This window comes from Hypanus sabinus, chromosome 4, assembly GCF_030144855.1.
Source record: "Hypanus sabinus isolate sHypSab1 chromosome 4, sHypSab1.hap1, whole genome shotgun sequence".
In the NCBI taxonomy this organism is placed as follows: domain Eukaryota; kingdom Metazoa; phylum Chordata; class Chondrichthyes; order Myliobatiformes; family Dasyatidae; genus Hypanus; species Hypanus sabinus.
In genome coordinates this window covers 20,905,065-20,917,370 of record NC_082709.1, presented here as the reverse complement: position 1 = coordinate 20,917,370, position 12,306 = coordinate 20,905,065, and the positions used below count along the sequence as shown (strand labels likewise).

Here is a 12,306-nt window from a genome sequence, read left to right as displayed (position 1 = left end):
TAGGTGATCTGACATCTCTCATAGAGCACTATTAACACAGAAACAGGCTGAATGTGCCATTAGTTTATGGTAACCTGGTCTTCTGCCTAGTGCTATTTACTAACTCCCAGACTATGCCCACAGTTCCTCCTCATCCTTAAGCTGATTAAAACATATCATAAATATTACAATTGATCTTGCATCTACCATTTTTGGTACCAGTTCTCATTCTGGTATCACATTATTCAGGTACAAGGAATGCATGAATTGATAAATGATATAGCCAAAATAGACCAGTATCAATGGAATTATTTTGACTATTTCAGAATTGCACCATCAGAAACTGTAGTTCTGAGGTTTTGATGAATCTAGTGTAAAGATCCCCAAGGCTCAGAAGAACAATTTTTAAATGGTCTTTTTCTGAAACTGCCAAAACCAAGCTGCTGAGGATAGAGCTTTACCCATTTCTGGTCACCTATACACAAGGCTGCTGCTGTAACTGAATTAATGGGACAGTGGTAGTTTTGCAAACTGCAGCTGGGAAAGCACACCTGCAGATGTGTTCCTTCTACCCAGTGTATTGTGTCTGGGTTTATACTGTGATACAAACAACAATTCAATATCTTTCAGCAGAAAACAAATTTTAATGTTTCTCTGATAAAACATACAAAAATATTCTGCTCCCTTTCTGAGCAACACTTAAGTATTTCAGACACAAGTATATACAGAGATGGAAAATAAACCCTCTGCTGCATTTCCTGCCCTGGAAAAATTAAATTTTAGAACAACTTCAATAAAATTTGTCTTACTGTTTAGGAAATGAACGCTGCTACAGGTACAAGCTTTATTTCCTGCATCATGCTCCAAAAATTTTCTCTTACATTTCTCCAAAAGGCAAATTACAATAAAAATGTCCTTAAATACAAAATTAGCTACACTAAAACAGGCATTGAAGCTACCAAGATTTCCAGAATAAATTCAGTTTTGTATTTCTTCAAGCAAAATGAAATCCTGCTACAGTTTAATGGCACAATTATCTAATATTTTTTAATATTGTAATATATTCAGTAATGCACAATGACCAAACATTTTAAAGGGTAACTCAAACATCCCAGGTCTCAACACAGCTAGCTTTGTTCAGTTGGATAAAAAAAAACCATTTGTGTTAGAAATAGCAGATACCTCACACACTGAACATCAGGAAAGAGCCATGCTATCTTACTAGTTATAACCAGTTCAATTAAGTTGTTTTTGATTACCTAGGATTTTTGCTAACATCATAATGTATGATGGCAAAATAAAACCTTTCAATCATAAAATTCCATTGTTATTGGCTATTTCCATTTTGAAAGTGAAGCAGGCAGAACAATTTCTAGGCACCATCTCATCTTCGACTTTGCAAAAGCATACACAAACTGCTTAGTTTCTGGTATCCACAGCTTACTGTTGGATACAGAAACACACCAGATGCAGCTTTCAGGTGCTCTTCAAGAAACTATGGGCAAGCTTTAAGACCCATGATAAGTATAGAGTACTGTAGCATGATATTCACCCAAACTTAAGCTGGCAGATCTTGGAATCAGAAGGATTTATCTACATGGTAAGGAAACACTGTGGCTCACATATTGAAAGTTTGAGGGATCTATACTGGTTTCACAAATCATCATATCCCCTGTAAAAATTACAAGTGTCAAAGCATTGTAAATTACATTTAATCATTTTGAGTGTTAAAAGACTGCCCTCACCAAATTTTTGCCTTAAATAATTCAAAACATAGATGGGTAAATTATTGGTCATCATCGAGTTGTTGAAGGAGCGTTCGCCTCCGTTTTTCCAGTTCCCCTTCGCTTAGCTCACTATCAGAAGTTTCCCAGTTTGCCTGCGAACAGAAAACACAGTAAGTCAGTTCCTGTCACCAATTCTCTGTGCAGAATTGTGCAGAATTCTCTGTGCAGAAGTCAGTTCTCTGTCCAGCACACTGGCTTCAAAGGCAAAGTAAAAATCGGACACAACACAATTCAACTTCAATCTTAATAAACTTAATAGTTTTCCCATCCAAAATTGCTGTCAGTCTCCCAAACCCATAATTATCTTGCCCAGATGCCAGGGCTACCTTCCTGCTTTCCACATTCTGGAGCTCTGTAGCATGGTAAAAGTGGTGGAACTTATTTCTAACTTAATGATTTAATTTTTAAATGAAATTATAAGTTATTTTTTGGTAAAATTAGAAGTGACAAAGATGGACACGATATGGAATAAATCACTACCCTTTCATCATCAGCAGACCTGAAGCTAAGCTAGTCATTAAATCGGAATCAAGTACCCATTTCAATATGATTGAACAGATCATTCTGGAAAAAAATTTGAAGAGGATCATTCAAATAATGCATAAGCATATCTGAGTGGCATTCCAAGAAACAATTCAAAACAGTAAGCCAAAACTATTTTACATGAAACTCAAATGAATAATAAATACAAATAAACTGGTTAAGTGCAGTTTTTAAAGATAGAGAAATAAAAACAACAGCGTATAAATAAAGTCAAAATCATATCCTTCAAAACTGACTTGAAGGGCAAAATTATTTGCACCTATTTCAAACTGATGAGCATTTCTGCAAAATTCACTACAATTTGTAATCACTTCTGAAATTACATTATTGTATTGAAAAATTGATCTGAAAATGAACAAGATTGCAACATTCTGCAAAGTGAGGAAAGATAACTGATGACCAAATAAAACCAATGGAAGATTCCTGCAACATAGTCCCTCCCTGGGTAATAAAAGCATTTCAGTTTTACAGAGGTGCATAAGTAAGTTTTACCCATTAAATCAGAAATTCTCTTGATATAGTTTACCAAGCCTCCACAGATTTGTATTAAAAGCACATGAAGCCAACAAGAAAGATCATTTACTGAATGGGGGTGGGGAGAGAGAGGAGGAAGACAGAGAGAGAGAACAAACACTGATTCTGTTATTCATACAAGGTTATGTTGGACTTTTCAATTTAGATCGAGCATAGAAACATATGACACAGTACGGGCTCCTCATCCCATGATGTGCTGACTTATATAAAACTACTCTACGATCAATCTAACCCTTCCCTCCTATACAATTTAAAACCATGTTTCCTACATCCATCTTAAAAGTCTTTTAAATGTCCCTATTGTATTTCCTTCTGCCACTACACCCAGCAAAGTGTTCCATGCACTTACCACTGTCAATGTAAAGCACTTACATCCAAAATCTCCCCTTAAACAGATGTCTTTTGGGTTTAGCCACTGCCATCCTGGAAATATGGTGCTGCTTCTCTGCTCTGTCACATGATCGTATATGTTGCTGTTAAGTCACCCATCATCCTCCTTTGCTCCAAAGAGAAAAGGCCTAGCTCACTCAACATATCATCACAAGACTTGTTCTCTAATCCAGGTAGCATCCTGGCAAATCTCCTCTCCACCAGTTCTAAGGATTCCACATCCTATAAGGTGACCAGAAATGAACATAATATTCTCTAAGTGTGGTCTAACCAGTTTAATAAAGCTACAAATACCTTGTGGCTCTTGAATTTGATCTCCCAACTAATGAAGGCCAACACATCACTTGCTTTCTTAACCACCCTATTAATCTGCATGGTAATTTTGAGGGACAAGTAGTCTTGGACCCGAAGATTCCTATGTTCCTCCACACTGCTAAGGATCCTGACACTGGCCTTTTACTCTTCCTTTAAGTTCAATCTGTTGAAGTCAATCACTTCAAGCTTTTCTAGACAGAACTCCATTTGCCACTTCACCCATCTCCTACAATGGGGGTGTGGGAAGGAGTCTGTTTTGCTGTTGTTGTTTGTATGTTGACAGTGTGTTCTTTTGCTGAATACTGTGTGCATGTGGTGGAATGTGTGGCAACACTTGCCAGGTGCCCTAAGCACATCCTCAGACTGTGTTGGTTTTTAACGCAAATGGCATATTCACTGTGTGTTCTGATGTACATGTGATTAATAATAAATTAATCTAACCTAATCTGTTTCTGTCCTGTGGTAACTTATGACAACTACAACACCATCAAACTTGGTGTAATCTGCAAATTTTGTTGCAGCTATATAGGACCCCGGTCAGAACCCACTTGGAGTATTGTGCTCAGTTCTGGTTGCCTCACTACAGGAAGGATGTGGAAGCCATAGAAAGGGTGCAGAGGAGATTTACAAGGATGCTGCCTGGATTGGGGAGCATGCCTTATGAGAATAGGTTGAGCGAACTCGGCCTTTTCTCTTTGGAGTGACGGAGGATGAGAGGTGACCTGATAAAGGTGTGTAAGGTGATGACAGGCATTGATCATGTGGATAGTCAGAGACTTTTTCCCCAGGATTGAAATGGTTGCCACAAGAGGACACAGGTTTAAGGTGCTGGGGAGTAGGTACAGAGGAGATGTCAGGGGTAAGTTTTTTACTCAGAGAGTGGTGAGTGTGTGGAATGGGCTGCCGGCAACGGTGGTGGAGGCGGATACAATAGGGTCATTTAAGAGACTTTTGGATAGGTACATGGAGCTTATAAAAATAGAGGGCTACAGGTAAGCCTAGTAATTTCTAAGGTAGGGACATGTTCAGCACAGCTTTGTGGCCCAAAGGGCCTGTATTGTGCTACAGGTTTTCTATGTTTCTAAACTTAATAACCCACCAATATCACTTTCTCATCCAAGTCATTTATAAAAAGCATGAAGTGTAGAGGCCCCCAAAAAGATCCCTGCAGACCTGTTAATTTAATTATATTATGGGAGCTTGTTTGTATGCAGGGATGTCCAGAAGTTTGGCATTCATAATCTGAGGACAACCTGTACTTAGCATTTTGACCAACATAAATTTCCACGTCCTTATGTAAAGCTGAAAACTTTCATCCAAATAATTTATATATATATATATATACACATTTAAAAAAGCGCACACACACACGCATGCACATGCTCACGTACCGTATCTTTGTTAGTAGGTTTTCTAGGTGATTTATGCTTTGATTGTGATCTGTGTCTGTTTCTTTCTTTTTCATCATCCCTGCTCCTTTCTTTGTCTCTTCTATCCCGGTCTCTTTCACGTTCACGATCACGTTCTCGTTCACCTTCAGATTCAGGGGTCATCTATATAGTGGGAAATAAAACTGATATTAGGACTTGGTGACAGAACACAAAAGGTGATGACTGGAGTGTTGATATTATGATTAGAAGCCCATGACAAGTGGTATATAACAGGGATCTGTGTGGGGATCCTTGACATTTATATATACGTTAATGTACACAAGTTTTTAATTAGGAAGACTGCAGATGTTGTTAATAGTGAGGAGGCTAATCTGATGAACCAGTTATTGGTATTGGTTTATTATTGTCACATGTACCATGATATAGGAAAAAAATTGTCTTGCATATCATTCATACAGATCAAAACATTACACAACTCATTGAGGTAAAACAATAATAATGCAGAATACAGAGTAAAACCTAGAAAATGCAATGCAGGTGGACTATAATATGCAAAATCATAACAAATAAATTGTGAGGCGAAGAATTCATTGTATCTACAAGAGGTTTTATTCAAGAGTGTGGTATCAGTGGGACAGTAGTTGTCCTTAAGCATGGTGCTACACACTTCAGAAGACTTCAGAAGGAAAACTAGATCTCCCAGTTTATTCATGGTTTCTGGTTTGGGAACATTCATATTGGCCTTTTTGGTACAATGGCAGATGGAATTTAAAATTAACAACTGTGAGATGTTGCATTTTGGGGATCTAATAGGGTAGGACATATACCATAAATGGTAGTGGCCTAACAAATATAATGGAACATAGGGTCTTTGATGTACAAGAACCATGAAGGTGATAGCACAAGTAGATACGATGGTGAAGGCAGCATACACAATGCTTGCCTTTATTAGACAGATCATAAAGTATAACGGGGGGGACATCTTGGTACAAACTTAAAAACATTTGTTGAAGCACAGCTGGTATATCTGCTTAATATGCTCTAGTCACTACACAGTAGGAAGGACATGACTGCACTGCAGATCGATGTAGGTGATTCAACTGGGTATTCCCTGGGATGAAACATTTCAGTTAATTTTCCTTGGCTCAAGGGAGATGTGATAGAGATATGTAGTACTATGACAGAGATGGATAGCGTTTAAAATAAGGAACAAGCAGTTTCAGGGGGAATTGAGCCTTTTTTACCCACCCAGAAGATGCTTGCAATTTAGAACACACAACCTGAGAAGCTGGTGATGACAGGTATCCTCACAACATTCAGAGTACCCAGATGAGCACTTGAATCATCAAAGGATAGTACGGACCAAGTGCGGGTAAATGCAAGAAGGATAAATAGGCACTTGATCAGCCAGAGATCCTGTTTCTGTATGACTTTGAAAGAATTATTCACTTTAGCAACTAACTTAACCATCATTTCCATCACTTATCAGTTTTGGCTGGTTGGAAAAAATGATCTTGGTGCTACAAACTAATGGTATTCCAAATGATGTAGTGTGCAGACATCGTCTGTAATCGAAGTTCCACAATAAGGAACTGAGTAATAGGTCAGCAGGTGGAGTAACAGAAGAGAAAATGAAGTTAAGTGGGCTAACAGGCAGAATCAGCATAATAAATACAGCAGGAATGATAGCCCAAATGTATTTATTTTAAACGAAAGGAGAATAATGGGGGAGGAGGTTCAGCTTAAAGCAGAAATTAGTACACAGTACAATGATGTTGTAGCCATTATGTTAAACTTAGTTCAACGGAATAGAAGTAAATGAGATGGGGAATCTGCATTATGAATGTCAAGGCTGTACTCAAAGGGGACACTTTTAATAACACTCATCCAGTCAGGCCATATGGAGAGAATTCAGGAATAATGAAAGCTGTAATCACAATGGTGAGGTTATACTGTAGGTCACACAATACTGACAGGACTAGAGGAATAGATATGCAGGCAGGTCATGGACAACTACAAAAACAACCGAATGGTGAGTGATATTAATTCACCTGATATTGACTGAGATTTCCATCAATCATTGAGTACAGTTACATAGTGCACAGTTACAAGAAAGCAGCACCCATCCTCAAAGACCCCCAACACCCAGGCCATGCCCTCTTCTTGCTATTACCGTCAAGCAGGAGGTAGAGAAGCCTAAGGTTCCATACTACCAATTTCAGGAACAGGCATTACTCTACAACGAACAGGTTCCACAACTGATGTGGATAACTTCATTCACAAATACTCTACACTGATTCCAAGAACTATAGATACACCTTCAAGGACTCTTTTTTTTCACCGCTGTAAATGCCTGCAAGAAAATAAATCTCAAGGCAATATATGGTAACTTATAATATTTTGGTAATACATTTATTATGAAAATAGTACCAAGGCTAAGACAGGGCAGAATTTGTTAAGTGCATCCTAAGGGTTTTCTTCAAACAATACGTAGACATTCCAACTAGGATGATGCCATATTGGGAAATGAACTGGCCAAGTGATCAAAGTTTAAGCACGGAAGCATTTTCAGAAGAGTGTTCATAACTACATTAGTTTTCAGATTGCTACGGTTAAGGATAAGTCTGGTCTTTGGGTGAAAGTGTTAACTTGTAGGAAGACTAATTACAACAGTATTCAGCAGTAGCTGAGGAGAGCAGATAGGTATAAATCCACTCTGGCATATCTTTTTAACGGCCAACTGGCTGGAATTCAGCACTAGTATGTTCTTGTCAGGATGAAAGACGGGGATGGTAAGATTTGCAAACCTTGAATGATAAGAAATACTGTTAAGTTTAATCAAAAAGAAACCAGGATCTAAGGTTTTGGAAGATAAAATCAGAAAAAGCTCTTGAGGAATATAAAGACAGCAGGAAGGAACTTGCACACAAAATTAGAAAGCTAAAAGGCACTATGAAATAATTCTAAGGTATTTCTAAGAATACTAATTCTAAGAATTGTAAGAATATATAATTATAAGAATTCTAAGGTATTTTATTCATACATTATGAACAACGAGCTAGTTAAGAAAAGGGAGAAGAAATATGTGTGCAGCCAAAGGAAGTGGTGAGGTCCTTCATGAATGTTTCATAACTGTATTCACCAAGGAGGAGGACGTGGATGATAAGGAGATTACAAGCTGTAGTTTGATGTTCTAGGGCATGTTGATATTATGGAGGGGATGTTGTGTCACAAAAATCATTAAAGTGGTTGACCCTGATGGAATATATCCCAGGATACTGAAAGAAACAAGGAAGGAGATTACTGGGTTGACAGAGATCTTTCCATCTTCTTTAACTATATGGGAGAGTGCCAGTAGACTGCAGAATAGCCAATGTTGTTCTTTTGTTTAAGAGCAAAAGAGACAAAACAGGAAATTATAGGCAAGCGAGCCTTTAACCAGTGGTAGGGAAACTATTAGAAAAATACTTTCAGAAACAGAATTTACTTGCATTTGGAGAATTTATTTATTACTGACAGTCAGCACAGCTTTGTGTGGGGCTGTCCTGTCTCACAAACTTGATTGAGTCCAGTTAGGGAGCATAGAAGGTGAGCGATAGGATTAGGCAGTGGATGTTGTCTACATGGAATTTAGACAACAAGGTCTCTCACGGTAGGCTATTTAGTTGACTAAGTCACATGGAATCCATGGTGAGTGAGTGAACTGGATCCAAAATTGGCTTGGTCATAGAAGACCGGGGGTAATGGTAGAGGGGAATTTTTCTTACTGCAGGTCTGTGACCACTGGTGTTTTGTAAGCACTGTGCTGGGATCTCTGCTGTTTGAAATATATTAAAGATTTAATAAATTTGCAGATGACGTTAAAATTTATGGAATTTTAAACAGCAAGAAAATTGTCAAAGGGTAAAACAATATAGACAGTTGGATATTTGGGAAAAGAAACAGCAGATGGAGTTTAATCCAGCAAGGGTGAGGGAGCTGTATTTTAGCTTGTATTTTATGGCACCACGGTAGCACAGTGCTTAGCACAATGCTTTACAGTACTAATGGCCGGTCTGTAAGGAGTTTAAATGTTCTCCCCATGACTGTGTGGGTTTCTCCTGGTGCTCTGGTTTCCTCCCACAGTCCAAAGTAGTAGATTAATTGGTTATAATAAAATGTTCTGTGTTTAGGCTAGGGTTAAATTGGGGGCTACTGGGTGGCGCAGCTCGAAGTGCCAGAAGGGCCGATACCTTAATCGATAGGTCGATAAATACATAAATAAGATCAAATGCATGACAAAAGTATACAGTGAATGGCTGGATTCAAGAGACTTATACAGAGTGGCCTTGCAGTATATCCACAGACCTCTGACATTGGCAACACAAGGTAAAAGGATGGTTAAATAGGCTTATGGCATGCTTTACTTCATTTTTTTGGGGCGGTGTGTATAAAAGCTCAGGAGTCATGCTACTGGTTTTGTACAGGCCACATCTGGAGTACTGTGTCAAGTTGTGGTTGTCATACAGTAGGAATGACATGGAGACCTTGGAGGGGTGCACTTGAATAGTAGAAGGCATAGGCTGAAAGTGATGGTGGTGGGGGGGGGGGGGTGGCAGTGCTGGGGGAGCGAAGGAGAGGGGGCAGAGGGGGGAAGAGCTGGAGAGAGATGGCGAGAGATAGATAAATATTAAGTGCAGGGCAATTCTGTAAGTTTTTCAGAGTGGTAGGTGCCTAAGAATTTGATGCAGGGAAGGTGACAGATGCAGATACAACTATAATGTATTAAAAGCATCAGACGTGGAATAGAGGAATATGGACTTCATGCAGGTAGATGGAATAGTTTACGTTGGCATCACAGTTGGACATGGGGCCTGTGTCAATGCTGTACTCTTCTATATTATGTAATAGAATAAAGAACATAAAACACAGCACAGGAACAGTCCCTTCAAGCCATGATATCCAATGAACATAATGCCAAATTAAATCTTTTCTATCTGTACTTAGTCGATATTCCTCCATATTCATGTGTTGTTAGAAGTCTTATAAATGCCAATGACATATTAGCTTCCATGACATCTACCATCCTATTCAAAAGAAATCCTGCCACCCCCTGCACCATCACCTTAAACACACATCCTCTAATATTTTATATTTCTATGCTGGGAGAATGATTCTGAACATCCACCACTGTCTACATAATCTATAGTACCATGTTGGAATACTGCCAGAAATATCAGGAAAAATATTTTAAAGTATTTAAGCAAATATGACCACAATCTGGAAACACTGGTAATTAGAAAGAAAGGATATTCTACTAAAGGCAACTTTATGATGAAAACCCGTGTCAAAAGCACAATCCGTGTATCTCCTTAACACATTATATACCAGCATTGATACATGTATGAGAAACAACAAAATGATGCATTGATTAAATGATGCTAAATCAAACTTTTGATGATCCTTTTCCATTTTTCTTTCAACACAAGGAAGCCATTTCAGCCCACTGAATCTACGCCGGCTCACAGAGGAATTCCATTCTCCAGTAACTTGCCTTGCAATCATATTTTCATCAGTTTCAACCCAGATTCTACTATAATCAGAAAATCATCATAAAGAGTTTCAGTATAATAATGAATTTGAGTAGAATGATAAAACTTAGAAAGGAACAAGGCAGGGCCATTCTGAGTAGGTTTAGGGTGATATCAAGGTCAGCAATGTACTTGCATACTTTGGGCACTGAAGATGCTACTCAATGTGGAGATTCTACAATGAAAACAAATGGTCTGAGACTTACAGACTTGCGTCTTCGCTTCTTTCCCTTTTTCTTGTGTTTTTTAGACTTCTTATAACTCCGCTCTAAGGAGAAAAGGAAATACTTCATAAATCTACTTAGAGTGAAATTTTAAGTTTATAGAAAAAGGAATCAACGAGGTTTAGGTTACCTGATTCATCACTTGAGGATCGGTCTGAAGGAGACTTTGAATGTGAGCGCTTTTTTTTCTTAGAGTGGTGATAATCATCATCTTCTGATTCTGAACCCTAGTAAGAATTAAATACACATTTTGAGCAATGAAGCTGCAAACACATCATATTGGAAAATCAGGGTATATAACCAATAGTAGATTGTACTGAGCTCAAGGGATAAATTTTAAAGGTGGGAGTATGCTTTAGTAGCCACATGGCTTCTAACAGGGGATAGGTGGGATGGGTGGGGGTGGTCATTGACCAGAAGGCATAGGAGCAGAATTAGGCCATTTAGCCTATCAAGACTGCTCCGCCGTTCCATTAGGACTGATTTATTATTCCTCTCAACCCCATTCTCCTGCCTTCTTGCTGTAACTTTTAATGCCCTAATCAACAAACAATAAACCTTCTCCTTAAGTACAGACAATGATTTGGCCTGCACAGCCTCATCTGACAATGAATTCCACCATCTGGCTAAAGTTATTTTCCCTTAACTGTTTGAAACGAATGGCCCTCTATTCCGAGGCTGCACCCTCCGGACCTAGACCCTTCCACTATACGAAACATCCTCTCCTCATCCGCTCTATCCAGGCCTTTCAATATTCGATATATTTCAATGAGATCCCCCTTCATTCTTCTAACCACATATGTTAATCCTTTCATTCCTGGGATTACTCTCATTAACTTTGGACCCTTTCCAATGCCATCACATTTTTTCTTAACAGGGCCGAAAACTACTCACGATACTCCAAGTGCCATCTGACCAGTGCCTTAGCATTACATACCTGCTTTTCTAGTCTTCTGAAAATGAACACTACCATTCCATTTGCTCTCCTCACCACCAAATCAATCTGTGAGTCAACCTTCAAGGAATCCTGCATGAGGACTCACAAGTTCCTTTGCACCTTTGATGTATGAATTGCTTCCACATTTAAAAAAAGTCTACGTCTTTATTCCTTCCACCAAAATGCAAAATTATGCACTTCCCTACACTATAGTCCATCTGCCACTTCATTGCTGCAACCATCCTGTGAGATAGAGTAAATGATGTCTCTGGCCAGGACTCAAGAGTTGAAATTCAACACTGGCTCAGAGACATTTAGAAATATTCAAATATGCCTGTAAGATGGTGGCATGCTTGCACGCAACAGTCACTTCGGGTCCAATCAAAGGTGTATTTGTTTGTTCAGCACGTCTTATTTATGATTGCAAGTCACTGTTGGATACCAAGAAGACCAGGTATTGCAGGACTATCTCACAAGCAAGTTGCTTGATAGCAATAGATCTGGACTTACTGCGTACCCTTCTTGTCTTGTTGCCTGAATTTGTTGCTTACCGCTGTTGTGTCAAAATGGTAAGCAGTGTAACTGACTGTCTTGGACGTGTTTTTGGGATCGCAAGATCCTGTTGGGCATCGGTAA

At 38.8% G+C, this 12,306-nt stretch overlaps 1 protein-coding gene across 4 annotated transcripts in view; it reads right to left on the bottom strand.

Annotated features, from left to right (window-relative positions):
• Nucleotides 1-577: 577 nt before the first annotated feature.
• The window catches only part of prpf40a (PRP40 pre-mRNA processing factor 40 homolog A), an 84,558-nt gene continuing 72,829 nt past the window's right edge, over nucleotides 578-12,306 (bottom strand). The window contains exons 24-27 of one of the 4 annotated variants that reach the window (XM_059966545.1): nucleotides 10,864-10,960; nucleotides 10,716-10,777; nucleotides 4,940-5,101; nucleotides 578-1,858 (exon numbers count right to left, since the gene is read on the bottom strand). In XM_059966545.1, coding sequence (XP_059822528.1) covers nucleotides 1,766-1,858; nucleotides 4,940-5,101; nucleotides 10,716-10,777; nucleotides 10,864-10,960 — 414 coding nt within the window. In that variant the 3' untranslated portion in view covers nucleotides 578-1,765. The remainder of the gene's footprint in view (nucleotides 1,859-4,939; nucleotides 5,102-10,715; nucleotides 10,778-10,863; nucleotides 10,961-12,306) is intronic. The other 3 variants (XM_059966547.1, XM_059966548.1, XM_059966546.1) reach the window with 3 other exon arrangements.